The sequence below is a fragment of the Dipteris shenzhenensis genome, chromosome 5, assembly GCF_047967505.1.
Source record: "Dipteris shenzhenensis isolate YYH24624 ecotype China chromosome 5, Dip_SZ_1.0, whole genome shotgun sequence".
Taxonomy (NCBI): domain Eukaryota; kingdom Viridiplantae; phylum Streptophyta; class Polypodiopsida; order Gleicheniales; family Dipteridaceae; genus Dipteris; species Dipteris shenzhenensis.
The window spans coordinates 13,955,027-13,982,795 of record NC_141600.1 but is presented as its reverse complement, the minus strand read 5'-3'; the positions used below and the strand labels follow the sequence as shown (position 1 = coordinate 13,982,795).

Below are 27,769 nucleotides of genomic sequence, written 5' to 3'. Positions count from 1 at the left end.
TCATTTGTTTGTCGTCTTATCTTGTATCTCCATTACTCTTGGCATGCTGCCAGGCCCACACCCAAAGCTCAGGGAACATTCTCTTGAATGGTTCCTAGGTCGGTATGCAATCTGTGCATTTGATTGGTCCCATGTTTGGGTACTCAGGTGGGGTGTGGTTTCCAGATGTTCCTCTCAAAGAGAGGCCATCACTCTTGTGGGTCACTAATGCCCATAACCCCAAGCAAGGGGGTCCACCCTCAAATGCTAGACCTAGTCCCCATTGTCCGTAACTAAACAGTAGGAAAACATTTCATTTCTTAATAAGCATACTATTGAAAAACAAAAAGAAATAGTACCAAGCAAGTGGATACATGTTGAAGCAGGATGACATTTTGCCTTAAGACCATAGACCCAAGTATAATTGGTGAAGTCATCTATGAATGTAACATAATAGAGATAACCACTACAAGCAAGTGTCCTCATGGGACCGCATACATCACTGTGTATGAGCTGTAATTTTCGAGTATCTCAAACTGCACCATTCTTCTTAAAAGGAAATCTATGCATCTTGCCAAGGATGCAACCCTCACATGCATGAGGAGGAGGTGACTCCAAAGGAGGCAATGCATCAACCATAGCATGCTTCTGAAATGTCATTAAGCTGCCATAGCTCATGTGCCCATACCTAGCATGCCATAACTCCGCATTTTGCATCGCAGCAGTGGGAGTGCTCACTCAAAGCGCAAAATCGGATCTTTTCTCATATATGTCAAGTTGAAAAAGACCCCGATACAAAGTGCCAGACAAAATCAAAGCATTGTCATTCTCTTTGTCTCTGACTGCACACTTAGCATCATCGAATATAACCTAAAATCCTCCTCTATTGAGAGAGGACACCGAAAGCAAATTCTTCTTTATACCTGGCACATAAAGAACATCTGAAATTCTGAAATTTGTGCCATCAGTGGATGTGATGATGATGTCCCCCACTCCACACACTGAATAAGAAGAATTATTTGCACATGTCACCTTCTTTTTAGTAGGTGGAGGATGCAGAGATGTAAAAAGGTTCTTCTTGTTAGAATCTCACTGTGCCCACCTGAAGCCCCCGATTTGAGGGGACAAGGGGTAGTGAGAGGTAGGAGGGCTGGGGAGAGAGACTCAAGCCGGCATCGGAGGGAGAAAATAGGCGACCAGCACACGGGCTGGGTCGCAGCTTGCAACAGCAGGTATGAGGGGGGCTTTAGGCCTCACATGGAAGCTCCAGCAGCAGCACCGACTGGCCGCCCAGGGTGCTCTTATATAGGGGCCTGTGGCTGGCCAAGTCGGCCCAACCAGGGCCAACCCTGGTCTGTTTATGGGGCCCATGAAGTCGGCCACCAGACAGGGTACCGACCCTGCTGGTCGGTCATCTGAAGGGGCCTGCGCAGAGCCTATAAAAGGCCCACTTCTCCATTGAGCCCAGCATCCAGTGCATGACAGAAAGCCTTCTCCAAGGCAGTGTTCAGCACCCAGATCTGGGGGAGTTTGTGAGAGAGAGTTCATCAGTTTTCTCCAACATCCTGCTGTGATTTGTACTGCTCCCTTGGAGCCATTTTCTGCCCACCATCCGGTGGATGAATATACTCTCTCTCTCTCCATCTATTCTTGCTGTTATTTCTGAGTGTGTTTCTGTTGCATCTGTGGTCATCTATCTAAGCTGAGTGTGTAAAAGTTAGAGAGATCTTGGGTGAAGGATTGAGTGATTCATTCCCTCTTCATTTCTAACATGGTATCAGAGCCATAGGCTCTCAACTCTTCTTCATCAAAGCACTCTCTGAAGGAAGGAGTCCCTTGGCAAAAAGGCGATTCTGTTTTCAGCTCAGGCTAGCACGGGAGGTCAGTATATCTTTTTTGCTTCAGTTTTTCAGTTTGCTATTCACCGAGATGGATCAGCGTTCAAAAGCCTCTACACCCACTGCTCGTCCTTCCTCCTCTAGTCATCTTCCTTCTTCATTCATTCCCAATTTTGGTGAAGCTGTCTAGAAAGTCAAGATCCGAAGCCATCTGGTGGCACGGAAGTTGTGGAAGATAGTGATTGGGACCGAGGTAAAGCCAGAGGACATTGTGGACAAAAGAGGTGATGTTCTATTTGAAGCAGATGCGGATGAACTCAGTGCATGGGAGGAAAGGGATGCTCAAGCCTTAGCAATGCTAATCGGCACGACAGCAGATGCTGTGATCCCTCATATCCAGTTGGCAGAGACGTCTTCAGAGGCGTGGGCCATACTGAAGGAGCTGTATGAAACCGACAATACATCCCATATCATTACTCTTCAGCATCAACTTTATAATCTTGATATGAATGAGGGTGATAGTGTGCATGACCATCTGACAAAGGTGAAAGTTGTGCGGGACCAGCTCGCAGCAGTTGGTCAGAAGGTGGACTCGAGTCAATTGGCGTTGCTCACACTCCACAAGTTGCCACGGAGTTTCAAAAGTTTTCTGACTACGGTCACTACGGGTCAACGGACTAAACCAATCACATTTGAGAAGCTTGGCCCACTCCTGCTTCAGAAGGAGGCTCGAGAGAAACTCTTTACACAAACCGACGAGAAGGCATTAGTGGCCAAAGACAAGCCTAGAAAAGGCAAGTCAAAGAAGTTCAAGAAGTCAGAGGACGCTGACCGAAAGAAGCAAATGAAGTGCTTTTATTGTGAAAAGCTTGGCCACTCCGTCAAAGAATGCCGAAAGGTGGATCAGAAGCGGAAGAGAGAAGCCAGGATCAAAGAAAAGCCTAAGAATGATTATGCCAATGTGACGACAAGATAGTTGTTTTTAATCAGTGAACATTGTTCAGCATATGCAGTTAGTGAAGGAAAAGAGGGTTGGTATGTTGACAACGGAGCTTCAAAGCACATGTCTAACAGAAAGACTTGGTTCAAAACCATGATTCCAAAGTTTATGTCGGGGATAGCCGGACATGTCCTGTGAAGGGCATTGGTAGCATTCCTTTCATTACAACCGCGGGTGAGAAGAAGGAAATCTCTGGAGTACTTTATGTACCCAACCTTTGCAAGAACTTACTGTCTGTAAGTCAGATGGACAAGAACAACATGTCAGTTCTCTTTGAGGATGGCAAGGTCACCGTGACATCCAAAGCACATGGACAGATGGTGGCCCAAGGAGTTGAAGAAAACGGACTGTACCGCCTCAGTGCAATGTTGGTTCATGAAGACAACGGAAAGTCCAAACTTTTGCATGAGCGCTTCGGTCACGTCAGCTATGGAACCTTGGCTGAAATGTCAGAGTCAAAGATGGTGGATGGACTTCCACCCATTACAGGCAATGATGGTGTCTGTAGGGCTTGTCTCGAAGGCAAGCAACACAAGGACAAGTTCCCACAAGAGGCCTCGTTTCGGGCCAGCAAACCACTTGAGTTGGTTCATGCCGACATTTGTGGCCCAATGTCTACAGCATCATGGGCAAGATCCAGGTACTCACTTCCCTTTGTGGATGATTTCAGTAGAATGACCTGGGTGTATTGCTTGGTTTAAAAGTCACAAGCTTTCGAGAAATTCGAGGACTGGAAGGCTAGAGTTGAAAAGGAGACAAGGCAGAATGTCAAGATGTTCCGAACAGACAGGGGATGAGAATTCACCTCCAATGAGTTCAACACATTTTGTCGCAAGCATGGGATTAAGCGACAACTCACCACAGCACATACATCTCAACAGAACGGGGTAGCCGAGAGGAAGCACAGAACCACCACGGAGATAGGGCTCGCTATGCTCCGAGGGAAGAACCTTTCTAAAGCCTATTGGAGTGAGCTGTCAATACAGCAGTACACATTCTCAACAGGACCAAGACGAAAGCCGTCAAGGACAAGACTCCATATGAGGCATTATATGGTAAGAAGCCCACTATCACTCATCTTCGCATTTTTGGTTCTAACGCATGGGTGCATGTGCACAAGGAAGAAAAAACCAAGCTTGATTCCCGAAGCAGAAAATGTATCTTTGTTGGGTATAGCGAAGAATCCAAGGCCTATCAACTCTTCGACCCAATAAAGAAGCAAATCCTTATCAATCGGGATGTCATCTTTGAGAAAAAGGAATCTGAACCCCAGGAGGAGCCTCAGATTGAGGAGGAGGAGATTGTTCAATCCCCGAACCCACCCGCCCCAGGTTGACCATCCAAGACGTGAAGAAATCGAAAACTGATGTTTCACAAGATACTGAGAAAGAGCAGGATGTTCCAAAAGCACTTCCAGTTCCTCCTCCCACTGAGAAGCAGAAGAGGTTGCCCCAATGGTACCTAAGAACATTGGAAGACTCTCGGGTCACTGATATACCAGAGAGTAGCAGTTCCGGATTGCGTCGGTCCCAACGTCTTAAGAAGACCCCATCCGTGAATTTTGCATTGGTGGCTCAGCTTGAAGAGCCAAGGACCTTCGAGGAGGCAAAGGACAATCCAAAATGGCAGGTTGCCATGCAGGCAGAGATGGATGCTATCCAGAAGAACAATGCCTGGGACTTAGTGGCCAAGCCCCCGCGACGGAAAGTCATCGGCACTAAGTGGGTATACAAACTTAAATACAAATCAGACGGCAGCTTGGATAAGTACAAACAAGGTTAGTGGTCAAAGGTTTTGCTCAGACCGAAGGCATGGATTTTGATGAAGCTTTTGCTCCCACAGCTCGCATGGTTACTATCTGGACAGTGATTGCCCTTGCTGCCCAATTCCATTGGCCTATTTTTCAAATGGACATGAAGTCTGGCTTCCTTAATGGAACCCTGGAGGAGGAGGTATACGTCGAGCAGCCACAGGGCTTTCAAGATCGAGGGTCCCCATTAAAGGTCTGCACGTTGAAGGCGGCGTTATATGGGCTAAAACAGGCCCCCAGGGCTTGGTACCAAAGATAGATGTATTCTTTCAAAAGATGGAGCTAAGTCGGAGTCGTTATGAGGCAAACCTCTACTTGTTCATGTTAGAATTATTGTTATGATTTAGCAGTGACCAATGTAATGTAATGATTTTTGCTTTGCAGGCCATTTTGTGGGCAGATTTGGACACATTTTGTGTATTGGGAATTTTGTCAAATTTGGGGCTTTTGCATTTGTTACAGAGAATTGCAAAAATTTGGGGCTTTTGCAATCACACTGCAATTTTGCATTGAAATTTGGGGCTTTTGCAGACAGAGTGCAATTTGTGCAACATTTGGGGCTTTTAGACCATTTGCCCCTTTCTGGTTGCAATTTCAAGCCACAAATTGGGGCTTTTGTGTTGGGAGAGCAATTTTGCAGGTTTCACTTCACACTGCCTTTCTGTGAGTGTTTTGAAGCACTTTTGGCACGTTTTGGGAGAGATTGGATGCTCTGGCAGATTTCTGACAGAGACATTACAAAGTTTTGAGTTGCATTTTCAGCCAGTGTTTGGCTGTATTTTTTGGGAATTGTGCACTACATTCCCAGCAAGGGAATTCAGATTTGCATTCGCTGTATTTTCTTTCTCAAACATGGCCCAACAAAATCAGAATGATTTCCAGTTCAATGGTCTCTCACAAGAGGATAAGCTGGATGGTACCAACTATTCACTCTGGAGTTTTATGGTACGCAACATTCTGATTTCCCGTAATTTGTGGGACCATGTAATTGGGGATGAGATCCGTCCAGCAAATGTGGCACCTAATACCCCTCCCCAGCAAGGAGGAGGCAGAGGTCGTGCACAGGGTACAGCTGTAGGACAAGTTATTGGTGCAGTTATACCTACCACTCCAGAGCAAAAGAGATGGGATTCACGTGATGCTTTAGCTTTGTCGTGTATTTCTCTTTCAGTGAAAAGATTCATCATTCCGCATATCCGGTCGTGTAAGACCTCAAAGGCAGCATGGGATATTTTGGAGAGCATGTATGCAGCTCGGAATGATGCCAGGGTGTCTTTTTTGAAAAGAGAATTGCCTCATACACATATGGAAGAGGGTGACTCCATGACAGTGCACCTCACAAAGCTACAGGATTTACGAGAGCAATTGCTGAATATTGATGAGATCATTCTTGATTCAGAGATGATTACCACTACTCTGAATTCTCTTCCTGAGTCTTATCTCAGCTTTCATACCTCGCTGAATTTGTCATTGAGGGGGGGTGCAAATCCTCTCAATTTTCACGAGTTGATAGGACTTCTGTTACAGGAAGCGCAGACCAGGAAAAACATGGCTTCACGAGCAGGTGAACATGCCATGCTTTCAAAATTCAAGCCTAAAACAAAGGGACAAACAAAGAGTTCAGCAAATCAGCCTTCCAGTGGTTCAGGACAGCCTTCTCAAAAAGCTAAGGGTGATGCAGGTAAGCCCAAGAAGAAGGGAATATGTCATTACTGCAAAAAGCCAGGTCACTACATCGGAGAATGCAAGAAAAGACTTGCAAAAGAAAAGAAAAACAGCTCCGGTATGGCTGTTTCAGATTCAGCTCCTCATGCATCTGACAATGAGCAAGCTACAGCCAACTTTGTGGAGCACGACTATGCCTTCTTGCCTTGCATTTCAGACTCTCAGTTGGCTGCTCCGGATATTACAGCCACTTGTGATGATGACTCTTATGCTTTTTTGACATGCAGTTATGATTCTTCCAAGGATGCATCTTGTAAGCTATGTCATTGATCTTTTGCAGAATCTGAAAGGGAATGTAGTACCACATACCAAGCTTTACATGCCTTACCCTTCTTTTTCAGCTGTGCTTTTTGAAAGCATAAGAGAACCCAATTGTCTTCTTTGAATTGTAGCGCACGATGACGACGGTCCATGGCTATCTTTCGCTTATCTGCTATGCAATCAGAGATGAGTTCACTTATGAAGAATAAGACTTGGGACTTGGTTTCTTTGCCACATGGAAAGAAAGCATTGCCATGTAAATGGGTCTACAAGATGAAGGTCACAGGTGATGATGTGCCTAGGTACAAGGCCCGTTTGGTCGCTAAAGGGTTCAAGCAAGAGAAGGGTGTGGACTTTGATGAGATATTCTCTCCGGTTGTGAAGATGACCACACTTAGATGCATGCTTGGACTAGTGGCAGTAGAGGATATGGAGCTTATGCAGATGGATGTCAAGACAGCTTTACCTTGAGAGAAGCCCCGTTTGGTCGCTAAAGGGAGACGCAAAATACATGGTATTTTGATAGCGGTGCCGCAAAGCATATCACTTCCAGGAAGTGTCTTTTCACATCTCTGCATCCACCTCCTGTTGGTAAAAAAGTCACATCTGCCAACAACTCCTCCTATTCAGTTCGTGGTATAGGAGAAGTTGGACTTACAGCCATTGATGGCTCAACATTCAAAATTTCTGATATCTTGTATGTGCCTCGTATCACAAAAAATCTACTTTCAGTGTCCACTCTTAATAGAGCTGGATTTCAGGTCATTTTTTAAGATGACAAGTGTGCAGTCCATGACGGAGAGAATGATTATGCCTTGAGATTGTCTGGCACTTTGTTACGTGGTCTTTTTCAGCTTGACAAGCACATGCTCTTGCAGTTTCCACTCCTACTGCTGCTATGCAGAATGCGGAGTTATGCCATGCCAGATATGGACACATGCATTATGGCAGCTTGATGACACTTCAAAAACATGCTATGGTTAATGCATTGCCTCCTCGTGAAACACCTCCTCCACATGCCTGTGAAGGGTGCATTCTTGGTAAAATGCACATATTGCCTTTTCGGAAATTACAGCTTATTCATAGTGATGTATGTGGTCCCATGAGGACTCCATCATTGGGTGGTCATCTTTACTTTGTCACTTTTATAGATGACTACTCCAACTACACTTGGGTTTATGGGCTGAAACGCAAATCAGAAGTGTTTATGGTTTTCAAACACTTTGCAGCCATGGTTGAGAATGAATCACGACTCAAGATACACACATTACGCACAGATAGAGGAGGGGAGTATTTGTCTGCAGATTTTGATGCATTTTTGAAAGACAAGGGCATTGCACATCAGCTTACAGTGAGGCTAACACCTCAACAAAATGGCAAAGTTGAGAGGAAAAATCGTACTCTTATGGAGATGGATAGATGCATGCTAAAAAGCAAAAAATTGCCTCATAAATTTTGGCTTAAAGGTCTCATGTGTGCCAATTATGTTTTGAATCGGGCTCCCACAAAAGTTTTAAAGACCAAGACTCCCTATGAAGTTTGGCAAGGGAGAAAGCCTTCTGTAGACCATTTTCGTGTTTTTGGATGCCTTGCATATGCTCATGTGCCCGTTGAGTTTCGGCATAAGTTGTTTGATAAGGCAATCAAATGCATTTTTGTTGGGTACAGTGCAGAAAGCAAGGGCTACCGTCTCTACAATCCTGTCACACGCAAGATTATTCTCAGTAGAGATGTTATATTTTCAGAAAATTCAGCTCACACTCAAGCTGAATTTGATTTGCCTACTTCTTCCGATGATGTCTTTGAGGGATTACTACCCATTGCCTTGGGTTCCCCTGCTGATATATCTGATGCAAATCAAAATTTTCAGATACCTCCACATGCTCCGATTCAGCCACAGGACATCTTACCACCTCCACAGTAGTGGAAGAGGTTGTTCAGCAAGAAATTGCAGATATACATGCAGTAAAAACAGTTCCAAATTGGCTGTTACAAACTCTCACGGAGAGTAAAATTGATGCTCCATTACCTGGCAAAACTCGGGAGTGCAGTAAGGCATGGGGGGGAGCTCTTTTAGTTGAATCAGCTTATGCAGGTACTCTTCTTGATGAGGAGGAGCCTGAGACATTTGAAAAAGCACAGGATAATGTGCATTGGATGAATGCCATGCACGATGAATTGCAGTCCATTCAGAAAAATCAGACATGGGAAGTTGTCGATTTGCCACCAGGTAAACATGCCATAGGTACACGGTGGGTTTTCAAAGTCAAAAGAAAGCCAGATGGGTCCGTTAATCGGTACAAGGCAAGGCTGGTTGCAAAAGGATATGCTCAAAAAAAGGGCATAGACTATGAGGAGACTTTTGCTCCTACATCCAGAATAACAACCATCCGGTCAGTTATAGCCATGGCTGCAAATTTTGAATGGAATGTTCATCAGTTGGACATTAAAACAGCTTTCCTTAATGGAGACTTGTTGGAAGAGGTTTATGTCAAACAACCTCCGGGCTTTGAAATTTCAGGAAATGCACATCAAGTATGCAAGCTGAATAAAGCTTTGTATGGGCTGAAACAAGCCCCGCGTGCATGGTATGCCAAAATTCATGCCTTTCTGACCAGCAAGGGGCTGCACAATAGTTCAACTGAAAGCACCCTCTACATCAAGAAGGATGGGGGGGATATTTTAGTCATCATTCTTTATGTAAATGACTTACTGCTCACAGGGTCAAATGAGGATAATATTGCAGATTTTAAAGCTGAATTGCAGACCACTTTTGACATGTCAGATTTGGGGCTGCTACACTTTTATTTGGGGATCCAATTCACTCAAGAGAAAGTGGCATCGTTATGTCTCAATCCAAGTATGTGCAGAAACCCTTGGATAGATTCAACATGCAGGATTGTAAGCCCATAGCTACTCCCATGGAGCCGGGGCTGAAGCTTACAATGCATGATGCAGGTGAATCAATTGATGTCACACTCTACAGTCAGGCTGTTGGATGCCTCATTTATCTCTGCAATACACGACCTGATATTCAGTTTGCAGTTTCTCAGGTGAGCAGATATATGCACAGCCCAAAGACTATGCATTGGCAGGCTGTAAAACGCATCTTCCGTTACTTGCAAGGTACAAAGTCTTTTGGCTTGATGTTTCCCGGGGGGGTGACTTGCAGATGCATGCCTACAGTGACTCAGATTGGGCTGGAGACTATGACACTAGGCAGTCCACAAGTGGCCATTGTTTCTTTTTGGGCAAAGCTTGTATTTCTTGGTTGAGCAAGAAACAGTCTACAGTGGCTACCTCCTCATGTGAAGCTGAGTACAGGGCAGCTTTCACAGCAACAGTTGAATGTGTTTGGCTGCGTCGTTTATTTGCTGATCTTCATCTTTCATTGGAGGGTCCTTCTCCAAGTCTCACTAATAGTCAGAGTGCTATTGCAGTGGCAAAGAATCCTGTGTTTCATGCTCGCACAAAGCACATTGAGGTTCACTATCACTACGTCAGAGAGAAGTTGCATGCAGGAGAGATCAGTATGATCTATTTGTCAACACATGACAATGTTGTAGACATTTTCACCAAAGCACTTCCACGTGAAAAGTTTGAGGCATTTCGCAGTGCCATAACTTATCTCCTTTTGGTGATTGATCATTTCCTTGTACATGACATTGGCATTGCAGGGGGGTGTTAGAATTATTCTTATAATTTAGCAGTGACCAATGTAATGTAATAAGTAGGTTAGGGGCACTTTTCCCTCATTTTAAAGGTTTTCCCCCCTAACCACAGTTAGTTCACTAACTATGGTTAGTGAAGGATAAGGTTTTGTCACTTAGACAAAACCTATCTCACTCTTCAGTTGTAACACACTCTTCTATTGCAACTATTGCTTCAGCTCTTACTCTCCTACTCTCTCACTCTCCCACTCACAGTTCATTGAGAAAGGGTTGCGATTGGTACTCATTCTCTATGTTGATGATCTTATCTTGATAGGTGACCATGTCAAGAAGATTTCCCAGGTCAGGGAGCTACTCATGTCTGAGTTTGAGATGACTGACCTTGGGTTATTACACTACTTCCTTGGGATAGAAGTAAAGCAGGCCAAAGATAGGATCTTCATTTCACAGGAGAAATATTGCAGAGAACTTCTGAAAAGATTCCAAATGAAGGATTGCAAGACAACAGTAATTCCCATGGAGGTCGGTAAGTGTTCACGACACATCTCAGCGGGTCGATACTCCTTTGTACCGACGATTGGTAGGAAGCTTGCTTTACCTTACCAATACTCGACCTGATATTTGTTATGCAGTTGGACTATTATGCCAATTCTCTGCTTCTCCCAAAAAGAGTCATTGGGATGCAGGTTTACGGGTGCTGAGGTATCTAAAGGGTACTTGCACCTACGGGATTACCTACACCAAAGGCATCGAACTAGGCGGGTTCTGTGACAGTGGTTGGGCGGGTGATGCTGACACCAAAAGATCAACAACAGGGTATTGCTTCTTAGGTGGTGCCATCTCTTCGCTGAGTAAGAAGGAACCCACAGTGGCCCTTTCATCTACAGAGGCAGAGTATAGAGCCGCATGTACAACAACTTGTGAGACACTGTGGTTGAGGTGGATTCTGGAGGACATGGACGTGTGTCAGAAGGACGCAACAGTGCTGATGTGCGACAAGCAGAGTTGCATAGCCATTGCCAAGAATCCAGTGTACCATGCGCGGACCAAGCACATCGAAGTTCATTACCACTTTGTTCGAGAGCTCATCATTGACGATGTGATCGAGCTCATGTACTGCTTGACCGCCGACAACTTGACCGACCCCTTCACGAAGGCACTCCCTCGAGAACAGATGGAGCACCTCATCAGACGTATGGGGATTGGCCCACAGTTGTGACATTGAGGGGGGGTGTTAGAATCTCCCTGTGCCCACCTGTGAGCCCCCGATTTGAGGGGACAAGGGGCAATGAGAGGTAGGAGGGCTGGGGAGAGAGACTCAGGCCGGCATTGGAGGGAGAATATAGGCGACCAGCACACGGGCTGGGTCGTATGTGATAGATCCAGTCAAGAACTTTATGTTGGAGAATGGGTGGCCATTGGAGGATTCAATGGTGACTCTGGACGACTGGGGTTTATTCTTGAGAAGAGCTATGGCCCGGAGGCTTCTAGATACAGTTTCAGAGTTTTTGGATGCATTCCTGGTGGAGTAGATCTATATCTACAGGGATCTCTCTACACAGGATTGGGCGAGGGGGGGGGGGGGGGGGGTAACCAAATGTATCCATCCGAAAACAATCTAAAACGAAACAAAACCAAATCTTGAAGCCATAGTGCTTCCAATAATTATATTCACATACCTTTCTCATTGACACTGTAACACGCTCCTTCAATGAACCCCAACCGAGAAGACCTCTCCAATCAGAACTCCATCCAAATAGCCCCCTCCATTCGTTATATAGACACTAGCAACATCATAACACAAAACACAAGTTTCAATTTCAAAAAGCCTTCCAATGTACATAAATCTTAGTAAGAACCTTTATATACCTTTGTAAGACTAGAATAAGTCCAATCATACAAATTTAGAATTTTTTGTTGTTCTAAAGATCAAAAATCTACAAAGAAAATAAAAGAGAAAATGAAAGAGAAGAAAAAAGCGGTAAACAAAAACTTTTATGAAAAGCAAAAGGAAGACATACTTAGCAAGCAAAGCAACACTTATGTCGTCATCAGTGCCCGAGCATAAGCAGCTATACTGGGTTTCTAAAGACCCGCGGAGTCTCTTAGTAAGAACCACATACTTTTATTTTCAAAGAACATGACTAAAATAAAAAGAGCATGACTAAAATTTAAAAATCCTTTATAAAAGAATATTAACTAAAAGATTTCAGAAAGACAAAAATCGACAATTCAAAAAAGGCAAAACAAGAACATTCAAGCAAAACAAATACACGTGATGCAATGATGGAGCATCGCTAGCATATTTAAAATAGGTGCAATCTTGATTTATGAGAGACTACATATGGATCTTCACAACATAACCTCACCATAAAAGAGAGGGGAGGGAGAAAGAAAGGAAAGACATATTTATTAACGTCTGTGAAAGACCCAAAAGGCCTATGAGACTAAAATCTGAATACATCATGAAATACACCCCGTATAGGCAACTAAAGGTGCCCTCCTAAAGTGCATATCACATAAATGAAACAACGAAAGCATCTAAGGTATAACTCTAAAATGTTTAAAACACAGAAGATATTGAGAATGTACTAGCACTCTACCTTGCTCAATGTCTAGGATCTAATGGGCTCTAATATCTCTGAAAGATGTCTAAAGTCTGCAACTATCGCCCCCTATCTACCCTATGTCTCATGTATGGAGGAAGTGTGTTGCGGTCTGCCAACGAGTGGGCTGACGACAAGGAGCAAAAACACTTTGTATTGACTCTATCTTGAGCGACTGAAGATGTGAATGAGTTTGGCAAGGGTCCCAAATGGAATCCCAGTGCCTCGGGAGCATGTCAGAGATCCATGTTTGCCACCTTCTGGCCTACTCTATAGGTCCGACTCTCAGACGTGTCACACCGTGAGATGGCATGTCCTTGTGAGGCTACAAGTAGGATACTGTCACGAGGACGTGAAAAGTGATGTAAGGTATCTTTGTAACTCAACCCAGGGTTAACCATGGTTAAGTGTAGTAATGGTTTGGCTATGAGGGATTGGCTAGAGGATTTGCATGCTTTCTAGAAGTTCCTAAGGGCAAAGTCTAGGTGCACCACTAGGTCCTAGGGGCAAGGCAAAGGAAAAGACTTTAAAAGAGGGGTCTAAAGATTGGGCCCAAGGACAACCAACGTTGTCCTTGATGTGAGGATTAGGACTTTAATGAAAATGGCAAGAAGGAGGTGCCATTTGTCATGCATGTGTATGCATGCCCTTCCCCCACCTTCCATCTCTCTCCCCTCACTCTCCTAGAGGGACTGGACGTCAAGCAAAAGCTCCCTGTGTGTTTTTCGTTGCTTTTTACTGCTCCTGCTCGTGTGCTGCTGATCTGGCTACCCCCCCCCTTTGGCACGTTTTTTGAGACAGCTTGGCTGCAAGCACGCTTCCCTAAAGACTGTACAACCTATGGCAAGAATTTCGAGGCATTTTTCTTGCTGTACGGAATATTTGGCACGGGATTCGAGGCTCTTTGCTGCTGTATGGCCTGTGGGGGCATCAGATCCCAAGGTCGAGGCTTTGGGCATATCTAATTACCTGTTGACCTCTACAGCTCTTTCTTGCTCACCCTCCGCTCTCTACCTTCATTTTCTCTCTTATCCTGATTGTTGGAAGCCACCTGCACCCTGCGGGGAGCCTAGACAAAGGATAGGTGAGAGAAAGGAACTCACCCCTCTGCCACAAACAGTGGGAATTGGTTCTAGGTTTTATTTTTCCTTGTTCTTTCTTGCTTTGCAGCTTTTTGCAGTGCATGTGTGTTGTTTACAATCCTTTGAGGACTCCTACAAGTTCTCGCAAGCACCCAGAGGCAAGGGTGTTCTTATGGTAGGCCTAAGGACAGTGTGGATGCATGTGATAGCCTTGAGGCTGCCTTGAACTCAGTTTGCCAGTGGTTTGGATGCATGAATGACTCTCAGTTAGGTCAGATCAGAAGTGGATGCCTGAGTTTGCCTTGCCAATGGGAATTCTAGTGGTGCACTTGGATTAGATGCCTCGACGACAGGTAGAGGATTTGTAGAGAGGAACAGTGCATGGTTAAACCCTGCTGTAAAGCATTTCTATTCACAAGTATAAAATAAATACCGAAAAGGCGCCAAGGCATTTGGGGCCAGTGGGTGCACTGTGTACTAAGCAGGAGCATTCTAGCCTCACCTTTGTTATTGTTGAAGTTTGTTTCTAAGTTGTGCAAGTGATTGAAGTCATTGAAGCTTGCATTGTGGCCATTTATCAAGTTTATAACTCAGTAAAAGAAGATCACTGCCCTTTTGTTTATCGAAGGCCGGTTTTAGTGGTTCCATTGCCGGGATCATCACCATCTTCCTATAGAGGTGAGCCCTAGTAGTGTTCGGTGAAGGACACTTTCATTGCAATTGTTGCTATAGCCATCAATCTTAGCAAGCACGTCACACCGTGAGAGGTCAATGACCATCTCTAAGCAAGAGAGGCAGTAGGAAGACAAAGCATCAGAGAGCTTTGAAGAGGAGCACAGCATCAGCAAGTGTCATCCTGCTTCAACAACATGTATCCACTTGCTTGGTACTATTTCTTTTTGTTTTTCAATAGTATGCTTATTAAGAAATGAAATGGTTTCCAACTGTTCAGTAACAAACAATGGGGACTAGGTCTAGCATTTGAGGGTGGACCCCCTTGCTTGGGGTTATGGGCATTAGTGACCCACAAGAGTGATGGCCTCTCTTTGAGAGGGACATCTCGAAACCACACCCCACCTGAGTACTTTTGTGCAGGACAAGAACATTGACCCTGAGACAATTGTGAAAAAACAATGGGAGAATAAAATGAACAAGTGGTTGGGAATTATAAATCCTAAATTGGGTGAAGAGTGGTTCAAATTGGTGACTAGCATTGACTTAGAGGGGGAAGGGGTTAAAATTGGTGTTGAGAAACTAGACCTCCTTAGAAATGCACAGTTACCAAATGAGATGAGCGTGCAATGTTTAATAAAGTTGAGTGGAGGGATAGCAGTTCGGAGTTCATTTGGAATCCCAGTTTCGGACAAGGGTTTTAGATTGTGGGTTGCAAAGGAGACATGGCTTTTTGATTTGGAGAGAGAGGCAAAGAACCTTTTGCAAACCTTGGCTCAAATATATCCTTCATTGTCTATAGATGCTCAGGATATGTCTTTGCGTGCCAACTTGGAATCTTTTAAAGAAAAATATAGGCACAAGATTTTTAGGGCTTTTGAGTTGAAAATGCAGCAAACATGGGACCAATCAAATGCACAGATTGCATACTGACCTAGGAACCATTCAAGAGAATGTTCCCTGAGCTTTGGGTGTGGGCCTGGCAGCATGCCAAGAGTAATGGAGATACAAGATAAGACGACAAACAAATGAGCTCAGTATGGCTCAATTATGACCTTAGAGTACGTCAATAGATAGTCCAAGCTGTTAGGAACCTGTGGGTGCGATCAGAATTGAATTCTGACAACTTTGAAATTTTAAAGTTTTTTGGAGACACATGGCAGCTGACACGTGGCAGACTGCCACATGGAATCTGAGCTGGCAGGTCAGTCCACCTGTCCCACACATGTGGCAGCATGCATGGCAAGTGGCAAGGCATGCAGGCCAAGTGTCTGGCCCCAAATCTGGTAGATATGGGGCAGGTTGTGGGCTATTCTCTTTGGGACTGCAGCCCACCAAAAATATGGGACAAGTGTCCACCTTCCACTCTAGGCCTGGGGGGGGAGCTGAGCCTATAAAAGAAGGCCTCTCCCCTTCATTCCCTACGTGAAAAATTCGTCACTTTTCTTCTCCCTCCTTTTGGTTGATGCAGCAGAACCTCTCCAGCTCCTTGGGTGCAGCCAGCTTCTCCCCAGGCCATTCTCTCACCTCAGCAGCACTTTCTCTCTCTACAGCAACACACTCTCTCTCTACAGTTCCAGCCCCACCTCTCCAGAAATCTGCCCCCTGTCAGCTCTTCTGGAACAGCAGCATCATCCTCTCTCCTTCTCCTAGCCTGGAGCAGCCACAGCCCCTTTCTCTCTCCTGCTGCAGCCTTTCTCTCTCTACTGCAGAATTTCTCTCTCTACTGTTCCAGCCCATTCCCCTTGCAAAAATCTGCCTTTCTCTGCACCTCTGGAACAGCAGCAGCTCCTCTCTTACATCCCCTCCCTTGAGATCAGCATTGACACTCTCTCTCTACAGCTATCACTCCATAAAGGCTTTCTCTCTCTAGCCTACAAGCTGTTTTCATTCCAGCCCCATTTTCACACTCTCCTCACCCAAGGTAGCTTCAGAGGCATCGAGGACTTCATCTACAAAAGGGTCAAGTCACGAAGGGAGTCTGTATTGTCAAGTTTATCTCATTTACAGCACTATTTCATGTTGTTTCTACTATCTTTCTAGAAACTAGTACTTGCCTCTAATGTTAGATGTAAGTGGTGATTGTTGTAGGCCTCTTCCTTGTGGATTGGGCAAGCCAAGAGTTGAAACCTGAGCTTGGAGTCCTCCTTTTTGTTGTCGACCTTGTACATATGCTCTTGAGTCTTGTATCTAGGTCCTAGGTTTTCATTGAGTTCATCAGTTTGGAAGGTGCATTGCATCTTGGTCTTGTATCTCCAATTTCAAGAATAAAGTGAGCCTGGATAAAGGGGGGGGGCGGGCCCGTCTTGGCCCCTCAATCATATTGCAATTTCCAATGATATCACTTTGTGTTTAAAGCTGTATAAGTCTTAATTCCAGCTAAATTGCAATCTCTGAAGTTCAAGTATATGTGTTTGGCAACTCGCAATCATTTCATTCAAACGCCTCTGCAAAATCCGTTGTCTGAATTGATAGAAAGCACCGAGTAGTTTACAGCAAGGGTGATGACCAGCAGGATAGTGGGGCACAACCAGTTTCTCCTGAACATGCCACTAAGGACTTACAGGATGAGGTAGATGAGGCAGAGGAGCTTGATCCCAATGCCCTTTTTCAGTTGCGAATGCAAAGTGTAGCGGGACCCCTGTCACAATTGCAACATGCTGTCATGGAGATTATGCAAGCTCCTCCCTCCATGGTTACTCCCCCTGGAAGCATAAAGATAGCTCATAAGAAACATAAGAAGCATAAGAAGACCCCTAGGCATGTTTCTTTCAGCAGACAGCCTTCAGAGATGCCTTCTATCACCCCTGTAGCAGGTAATGCCAACAACTTTCATTCAATCAGCAAGCCCTTCCTCAGCCCACGATCCATCCAAGATATTTTGAAGGGGGGTCGGTTTTTCAGGCAATGGTGACACCATCTGTCACGGGGACGTGGTGGTGATGGTGAAGTGTCTAAACTAACTGTCACTGAATTTGGCCTAGGGTACTAGGCTAGGGGCCTTAGTTAATGCCCAAAAGGTACCTATGATTTTATGTGCAACAAGTGCAACTCTAAGTGCTATTATAGTGGTTTCATTTTCTAAGGTCATTGGTTTGGTTCAGTGGGGTCATCCTTTAAAAACTAACCCCCTAGAGATCCTTCAAAATAGGGTCATTGGTTCCTTGCACTAGGGTCATGGTGTGCCATCTGACCCCCTAGGGGCATTAAAAATCCCACGCCTCATTTTGCTTAGGTGTCTGCTGGTGGCCTATCTGCTTGCCTTCTGTCACCTCTGGAAGCCCCTGGAAGGCCCTGAATCCCTTCCTTGGCTCTCCTTTCTGTTTTGAGACTTCACCCCTACCAGAGCAGCCTCATTCTCTTCATGGTGGATTTCTGCAGCTCTCCCTCTGCTTGCTGAAGTCGATTTTCGAGCTTTCCTCGTGTCAGTTCTCCTCTCCTTGGTGCCCTCTCTTGCTAGCATGCTTCCGGGACCTGGACGCCTTCATTTTGGGCCACTTTTGAAGCTGTTTTCGACTTTCTTCGCGACAAAAGTTCTCTTTTTCTGAATCTGAAGCCATATTCATGGGCGCCTCTCTTCCTGCTCCTGCCTGGTGCAAGGTACACTGAAAACGGAGCTGTTTGTGGGCTGAAAACACTGTTCTGGTGGACGAATTCTTGGCTGATCTGCTACAGCTTGCTGGATGCACTTTTCTCTGATCTTTTCTAGTGTTGGAAGACACTCCTAGACAGCTGTCTCCTACCAGAGTTTGCTGTCCGCTTCTCATCCTACTTCTGGAGCTGTTTCGGGCTGAAACAGGCTCTTTCTGTTAACTGAACTCTCATATTCCCTTTCTACTCTTTGCTACAGCCATCTTTACTGAGTTCCTGCTAGGTTGGATGCCCTGCCGTTGGCCCGGGAGAGGATTGGGGCACTGGTTGGCCTTGGGCTCAGTAATGGTTTGGAAATGGGTGGGTAATGCATTGCTTGGTATGCTGTCAGACTGGTCTACTTGTGATTATGCATGTCTACTGAAAGGAACCAAGGTAATAGCACTGGGAGTTGGTCACTAGCACAGCCACAGGTTGGCGTTGTACTGGGTTGCACCTGCAGGTGAGCTCATGAAGGGAGTCCCTTTGTATCTTTGAGCTAACCAGTTTAAATAAATACCACAAGGGGCACCAAGTGTTGGGGCCAACAGGTGTCACTCTCTATGTTTCTGAGTAGGAGCATTCTGGCCTCCCTTGTCTTGAATGGTTCCATGATGATATGCAATGAAGTTCTATGCTTTGAGTTTGGTTTGTGAATAAAGGCAATCAATTAAGTTGGATGTATCTTCATCATTGTGAGATAGTAGAGACAGATACACTACCCTTAGTGTTCTAAGGTCGGTTACAGTGGTTCCATTGCCGGGACCCTCATCAAATCATCTAGAGGAGTCCCTGGGCAGCTTGGATAGAGAAAGCCTTTGCTGATTTTGGTACAGCCATCCATTGCTTTTGGATATGGATAATATCAGGCTTGGTAAGGATGCAAACTCAAACTCTCACCAAGAGCCACAGATAAGGGGAGCACACCCCGGAATAAGAGTGCAGGATGCAGCCCATGAAGGGCAAAATGTTCAAGCTGATGCATTGGGGCAGCCAGGTCCACAAATGCAAAATCCTGTGGGTACAGTCGCATTGGGTGTTGACCCAAGTGTGCAGGCAAATGCTATGGCAGTAATGCAAACACAGATAGCTTCTGTGTTGCAAGTTTTGACTCAGCTCACTCAGAGCTTTGCTGAGATTGTGCATAATCCAGCTTTGATGCCAAGGGCAGAGGCACAACCCATTCAGGGTCCACAGATGCATGTGGGACAGCCACCACTAGAGCCACCGACACCAGTGGTACAGCCACTATCAGAGCCACCTACACCATTGGTACAGCCACTTGCAGTGCCACAGAGGCAGGGACCAATGGGAATGAGCATGGTAGCAATGCTCAGAACGTGCAGCAAGGGCAGCAAGCCCAACCATAGTATGTGGTTCAGCCTACACACTTTGGAGGAGGATCCATTTTTCAGGCCATGACCTCACAGCCAGCCCCAAATTCTTTGTATGCTAATGTGGGGATACAGCCTGGATTGCAGGGAGGCAGCCCTATGATGTCACACACTCTGCCAATACCACATGTGCCTGCAAACCCAGCTGTGGGGGTGTTCTTCAAGCTCCTGAAGGACCCCAAGGACAGCAGCCCCTTCATTTGCAGCACCTTGGCTATGATCAGCTGGAGCCCAGGCTCAAGATGAAGGATTACAAGGAAGGGGGGGCAGCAGTGAAGTTTGAGACCTTTAATGGTCATGCATATAGAATGAAGGTTCTTACTTTCTTGCAGCAATTTGATTTGGCTTTTGCTAAAGGGTACTTCAAAGAGTCTTCGAAAATCACGAAGGCAGCCACATTCCTTAAGGGAAATGCCATGCAGTGGTGATCTAACCTTCTCCTTCAGGGCCAAACACCTGCTACATGGGTTGAATTCAAAAAGGCATTCTCAACCGCATGGCTCACCACTACTTTTGAAGTGGATGTTGACACGACCCTGCAGGATCAGACCCTATCACTGACCTAGAATCTCGTCCTCAATACAACGAGAATCATAGCGCAGGTGCCTCGATCCTCCTGACCACCCCCGAGCACGTGGGCTACAACTCGACTCATCCATAGGCCCATATCTAACCCAGGCGTCCCATACCACCTGAGCCCGTCCAGAGGACCTTTGATACACCACCTATGATCCGCCATGTAGATGGCCAGAGTCTCGGCCTGGGTCCAAGCCCCATCCATCAGTTGAGGAGCGCTCAACCGATCTGCACAATAGCACTGGCCCTCCCTCTATATAGAAGGAAACCCGCTATAGATAGCACAATGCTATGAATAGCTCCCTCCATATAAAGCGAGCACTATATATGAATCAATCTCTATATATAGCAATCTCGGCTAAAAATAGCCATCCAGCCCTATGCTATCCCGTAACCCACGTTAACCTACTATCCAACCCTAGGTACACCATGCACATGACATACTCCCCTTCCTCTAAGAACTCACTCCTGAGTTCACTAGAAAGCCTGAAAACTCTCTGAGAAGATGAGTCAATGCCAATAACTATACTCTGACTATCAATTTGAGTGTGCTATACGTTCCATGAGATTCAAATCAAAGAGAATCTAAGGCCAAAGCCACAATCTTTGATAACTAACCCAAGGAAAGTAAATCTCTGAATCTAAACAAGGTTACGTATCGTCGAGTACTCTCCTCAAGAAATCCAGTAACGCTTGAATCCACAGAGTTAGTTCCTTTGACATATCCCGTACACAAGCATGGTAAAATATGTACCTGAAGGTAAATGATTCTATCAACCTTATCTATTGAGTATCCTTGAACTCAAAATCTTAGGTTGAGATAAAGGAATCATTGTTCGAACAACCCCATCAATTGAACCCCTCGAGGTCAATTTTTGAGTTGCAATTTCTATCAGCCCTAATTCTTGAATTACTTAGTATTTAGAAAATCCCTCAACGGAATACCCTTGTAATTCAAATTCTTGGGAAATACATGACAGACTTTCCATCGCAGAACAATTAGGTATCAGTTCATAACTCATGATGGAAGAATATTCATGGAAAAGATATGGTCCCCCTGATCTATCCTCAAAATGCCCCAACATGAGGATAATTAGTAAAAATTCAGTTGGCTATATCCAGTCAATGGTACTATTCTAGACATGAATATAGTCAACCATCATAGGAATAACATCCTATGTGATCCAAAGACTACGGAAACATACCATCCGAAATCTCTTAAAACAAGATCCACTACTGAATATCCTGTATAAACTTGTGCACAATAAACCGCTCCGATCACAGGATCATCCAGTTCTTAGGATCTCTTATTTTCGAGCTTTCTTCGCGACAGTTCTCCTCCCCTTGGTGCCCTCTCTTGCTGGCATGGTTTTGGGACCTGGACGCCTTCATTCTGGGCCACTTTTGAAGCTGTTTTTGACTTTCTTCGCGACAAAAGTTCTCTTTTTCTGAATCTGAAGCCATATTCACGGGCGCCTCTCTTCCTGCTCCTCCATGGTGCAAGGTGCACTGAAAACGGAGCTGTTTGTGGGCTGAAAACACTGTTCTGGTGGACGAATTCTTGGCTGATCTGCTACAGCTTGCTGGATGCACTTTTCTCTGATCTTTTCTGGTGTTAGAAGACACTCCTAGACAGCTCTCTCCTACCAGAGTTTGCTGTCCGCTTCTCATCCTACTTCTGGAGCTGTTTCGGGCTGAAACAAGCTCTTTCTATTGGCTGAACTCTCATATTCCCTTTCTACTCTTTGCTACAGCTATCTTTACTAAGTCTTACTAGGTTGGATGCCCTGCCGTTGGCCCGGGAGAGGATTGGGGCACTGGTTGTGATACTCTCTTCCCGGGGGTGCAGTGGTTGGCCTTGGGCTCGGTAATGGTTTGGAAATGGGTAATGCATTGCTTGGTATGCTGTCAGACTGGTCTACTTGTGATTATGCATGTCTACTGAAAGGAACCAAGGTAATAGCACTGGGAGTTGGTCACTAGCACAGCCACGGGTTGGCGTTGTACTGGGTTGCACCTGCGGGTGAGCTCATGAAGGGAGTCCCTTTGTATCTTTGAGCTAACCAGTTTAAATAAATACTGCAAGGGGCGCCAAGTGTTGGGGCCAACAAGTGTCACTCTCTATGTTTCTGAGTAGGGGCATTCTAGCCTCCCTTGTCTTGAATGGTTCCATGATGCTGTGCAATGAAGTTCTATGCTTTGAGTTTGGTTTGTGAAGAAAGGCAATCAATTAAGTTGGCTGTATTTTCATCATTGTGAGATAGTACAGACAGAGACACTGCCCTTAGTGTTCTAAGGTCAGTTACACCATCCGCAGAGGCACCCGGATTGCCAGGTAGCTTTATGGGCAGAACGCAGCTCGGAATGCAGAATTTCCAGCAACCTTTGATGGGTGGAATGCCCCCTGCAAATGCCAATATGATGTACTTGAACATTGGAATGCAACCTGGAATGCAAACAGGAATGCCTTGGACAATGGGCAATACTTAAAATATGCCACAGATGCAGGGAGTGGGACCTGGAACGCCAAACTCCACCATGGGTACAAGTGGAATGCCTCCAAATGCGGGAGCAGTGATGCCTCCACCATTTTTACAGCCCCCCGCTTATGATAATCTCACCCCTAAAGGCAAGTCGAAAGATTACAAGGAGGGAGGGGCAACTATAAAGTTTGAGACCTTCAATGGGATGCAAGACAAATTGAAGGCTTTGACATTCATACGACAGTTTGATGCTACCTACTCAAGTGGACACTTCACAGAATCTTCCAAAGTCCAAAAGGCAGCCACCTTTTTAAGGGGCAATGCGCTCCAATGGTGGACCAACCTTCTCTTGCAAGGCAGAGCACCTACCACTTGGGTCACTCGTTAACAATCAAGAAGGCTGCTTTCAGAAGCTTGCTAAGATGCATACCAAACTGTTGCTCTTTTCGATAAGGCAATCTGAATGGAGCAGCTCAACTGACAGGTTCTTGAACTTATGCATCTAATGTTATGATCTCTACACGTATGATTAAGCTGCCCTTCTTACTTGAAAGCACGATTGAAGCAAAGTGACCTAAAGGTCATCCTTGTGTTGTTTGGCCTGCAAAGACCCCAAGTGCCAATAGGGCAGCAAACAAGAGTAAGAAAGGCATACTCCTTAAAGGGGGAAAGAACAGATTACAAGTTCCTACATGCATTGAAAAGTTATGGCTGAAGGTATAGGATCCTGGCAATAGTATTATTACAGCCTCTTCCATCATTGATGTTCATCTACAGCTCCCAGTCTACCAATAAACCGTTGGTGAGAGAAAGTGAGAAACAGAGAGAGAAGGGGGTGCGGGGGGGGGATGTTTACGGCGACAGAGACAGAGAGAAGCTTAGAGCAAGTTCAGGCTGCAAAACAAAGAGAGCTTCCGTTTGAAAATTGAGATTGAACAAACCCGCTGACCCAATAACCAAGTAGCCCATCCTCTGCCCAGGTCTAAGCATACAAATTTATGCATATAAGTAAGTTGCCAGGGCATTTGAACATCAGCCTAACAGACCGTAGAGGTTCAAGCTTCCTGAGGCCCCTCCTAATTCCAGCCTTGAGACATTCTTTTCTGCACCCTTCGTCCAGTTCGTTCCACGAGCATATCACTAGATGCAATTGAGAAACGCCATGCTTCTCATCTCAGTAGAGGGTCCGCAGGCATCACAGACAACATGCAAGCCCAAGAATACCGAAGGCACCCAAGAATGCAACCACATTTTAAAAGCTGCTATTAATTTATAATAAACATTCAAGAAGATCAAGACAAGATTCCGGTGTATACCAAGAAATAAGCATACTTCTTGAAAAAAGCAGAAAGGGTGAAAGAGAAATGATAAAGGACATGAAGAAAGATACAAAGGCATCATTTATGTCGGGGAAAAGTGACATCATGTTCGTGAAATTTGTTCATTTCTGAAGCACGTAAATAACAGACCGTTTGAGTCCTTTCCACGATGACCGCTTTCTCTCCAGCATTATGTGCTGTTAATAATTGGTCGTCTTTCTTTCTCCATTGAGAATCTACTGCAGCTTTAGTACTGACTTTGCCTCTCACGATGACCAACGGCTCCCCTCGTTGGCGGTGCTCTTGCTTGTTGAAACCGCGACCAGAACTCACCTTACTTTCGTGGTTATCGTGCGAAGCTTCCAAAACTAAGGAGCGCAGATCAGCTATGCGAGACTCGGGCGTCTCTTCCAGTTTCTTGAGAGCTCTCGAATGAGAATAAAATCTCAACCATGTGCGAAAAGCCAGCACTGCTACTCCAAATCCCAAAACGACACCATCTCCCGCAAGAGCCATGCGGGTGAGCGCGGCGCATATCTCCTCGTCATGTGATGCCATCTGTTGTTGCAGCGGCAAGCAAGTTTCTCAAACTTCATCAATCAGACTGACGGACGGCGTGAAAATGGCAGCACCGACTCGTTTATTGCGTCGAGGGAGTTGCCGATTGCGCAATTCAGGCAAGCAACAATCTGCAGAAATTTATGAGGCTCGGGAGACAAAACTGCTGGAATTTTGATGGTTTGAAGCTGCTGAGGAAAATCGGAGAGGCGCGATGGATGAGGGATGATGGATCGTCGGGGCAAGTAGAAATCTGCTGAGAAACCCTAAACGGGAGTGGAATCGCCATAGCCAAAGCTGTAGCAAATACAAATGCCCATATCCAGCAACATGAGGAAGATGACTCCAATACCCAAATGGCTTAGTGAGACCACTCCCGCACTAGGAGGAAATAGAATTGGAGAATGCAGCTCGCTTGGTGTGGTGGACTCTTGGCGGTTCACACCGCCCGTCGATTCCAAGAGATGGATTGGGCCAACCAGGTAGCACATGCAATGATGCGTGGGACTTCTCAGTGTCCAGGCCCATCCCTCCTATTGGGCCAACTAGGACAACAGTCCTTCACACCATCTTTTGGAGGATGGCGGCGGGTGGTGTGATAGTGATTTGAGCATATCCTCAAGTCAGTGGTTCAAATCTTGAACACCATGCCTCATGTCCTAGCTCGTGGTGTGTGTGGTGTGTGTGAGTTAATCATGGCTATGGACCCTGTGCCTACCGTTCTAGGGCATGATCCCCCTCGATAGAACCACAGGTGGGTGAGTGTGGGTGCAATTTTTTTTAATTACAAAGCTTGTTGGTTACACACCACCACCCCTCACCTAAGCTGCGCCTAGTTTGTGGACCGGAGAGGCAAGAAGAGAACCGCAATCAGAAGTCCTTATCTCTTTACACACGTCTATGAGATGAATTTGGAGTGGACCCCCTGCATAGTCGACCACTACAAGCTACCACTCTTATAGGCTCCAAACGATTGGTGGACTGTTGGCAGATGGGGGGAAAGCTTCCCAAACCATAATCAATGGAGAATAGAGCATTCAATGCCCTCCCTTTTTGCAAGGCATCTCGGGCTTAGTGTGTAAAGCAAGCTACACCCACTAGTCTTCCTTTTTTTATTTGATTGATCGAGGCCATTGAAGCGGACGTCCGCAATGCAATGTGGTACGCCACAGGATTCACAAATGACGGAGACGTTTGGAGAAATAGGGCCGTTTCTACACATGTTAGCCTTTACTTTGCCATCCCTTAACATCTGAAAAAGTGGGCCAATCAAAATCCATAGGTCTGATTTATTTATTAGCACTACCTCCTAAGAGGGAGGAGAGTTGGATTCTCCTTTGCGAATTTCCACGTGTAATTATTAATTTTTTAAATTGAAAAGCTAGGTTCCTTCATTGCCTTTTAATAGACTACACCCCACCAAAAACTAGTTCAACGATTTTGCTTGCTTTCTTCTAGAGACATAATCCATTATCTTCTCTGCAAAACCTTTACAAAGATGTAGCTTGCCAGAGGTAGCGATCAAAGCATCCATCGTGGTCAAGTGTAAGGGCATGCATGTAATGAAAGAGAGGCCATAGTTGTCGCTTGCAAAAGGAGTGATAGAAGCAACTTCTAATGTCAAGCGAAATAAAAGCCGGGACTCATTTGAATGTATCGAGCAAGTTTGCCACCACGTTCTCTTGCTTGCTGGGTTCAATGGCGATCTTCAAGCAACCTCTGTATTGATCTTTGATATTGCTCTCAACTATATAATAGCCTTGTTTACTAGTGAAAAGGAAACAAGATGAATGATATGTATCATTCAATAGGCCTGCCCGAGAGGAGGAAGAAAGAGAGAGAAAGGATGAGAGGGAGTCGAGACTTGAAGGGAGGGGGGCGGGGGGAGAGAGAGAGAGAGAGAGAGAGAGAGAGAGAGAGAGAGAGAGAGGAGGGAGCTAAAAATGTGGAGGGAAAGATCTCTAGATTTCCACCACGTGGCATTGATCCCGTGGAAAAATGAGCTTCTTCAAAAGCCCATCAGCTTGACTTCGGCTACCACATATGGTAGGCCAAAAAGCAACAAAAGATTGAATGAGGTGATAACTGAAGTGGAGATCTTGATGATGCGTCACAACAGATGTTCCTCAATACTGGTTTTTAATTCTCCTTGTAACATTGTTCATATTTTATGCTTGATAGTGAAGGGACTTAGGCTTTTATAGATTTTAGGAGTGAAAGCTTGAACGAGGTGATGGCTGAAGTGGAGATCTTGATGATGCATCACAACTGATGTTCCTCAATACTGGTTTTTAATTCTCCTTGCAACATTGTTCATATTTAATTGATAGTGAAGGAACTTAGGCTTTTATAGATTTTAGGAGTGAAAGCTTGAACGACTTTGAAACCACAACTTGCATCAAGATGCACAATCTACTGCCATTCTCCTAAAGAGCCTTCTCCCAAGTCACACAAAACACTACACAACACACAAATGCCAGTTATTTCATAGAAATAACCTACTGTGTACTATTTAGCTAAGACACTTAATAAATGGTTATGAGGTTAGAATTATATAACTTGTCTTTTACAGCTATGAGAGAAGCGAATAAGAATCTTAGGTAAAATGCCATTCTTTCTTGTCGGGTCGCTTAGGACCATACAAGGGTCTCATGTTGCCTACGATAGTGCAAAGACCGTGCATGATGGAAGAAGTAGCATTCAAATGGTACTATCTCCAATGGGGAGCATCACAGACCTAATTGGTACCAATTTATATCTGGTGGGAATTGCTCCATCTATCTAAACAATGAAAGTCTTTATTCAACGTTGGACCACAACAAGCTTGCGTCCTACTACTTCCGATCTCTACTAATCCGCAAAACTAATATCTTCTTGAAAGGTGCAAAGAAAGAATTGTGTCATAGGACGAGTATCGGGTTATTTTGGCTTTGACATGAGTTTCGTCTTTGTTGCTCTCTACTTCTAATGTTGTAATTCATGAAACTTGCTTTTTATGTGAATGTTGTCAGTGTGTGTAGGTCTTTTACATCAATTCTTGTTATCCTAATGTGGGAGTCAGATTGTATATCGGTTGATTGTATCCATGAGTCCTATTTGTGGGTTTCAAGCAAGGGCTTTTTCAAGTTCTTGCTTATCCCTCATGTTTGTGTGTATGTGTGTCTC

General features: G+C 45.1%; 1 protein-coding gene across 2 annotated transcripts in view; it reads right to left on the bottom strand.

Annotated features, from left to right (window-relative positions):
- SPL2 (E3 Ubiquitin ligase family protein) overlaps window positions 1-24,963 on the bottom strand; it is a 46,103-nt gene extending 21,140 nt beyond the window's left edge. For both annotated transcript variants that reach the window (XM_087374892.1, XM_087374894.1), the window contains exons 1-2: window positions 24,197-24,963; window positions 11,964-12,068 (exon numbers count right to left, since the gene is read on the bottom strand). In XM_087374892.1, the coding sequence (XP_087231018.1) occupies window positions 11,964-12,068; window positions 24,197-24,604 (513 nt within the window). In that variant the 5' untranslated portion in view covers window positions 24,605-24,963. The remainder of the gene's footprint in view (window positions 1-11,963; window positions 12,069-24,196) is intronic.
- Between the last annotated feature and the right edge of the window lie 2,806 nt (window positions 24,964-27,769).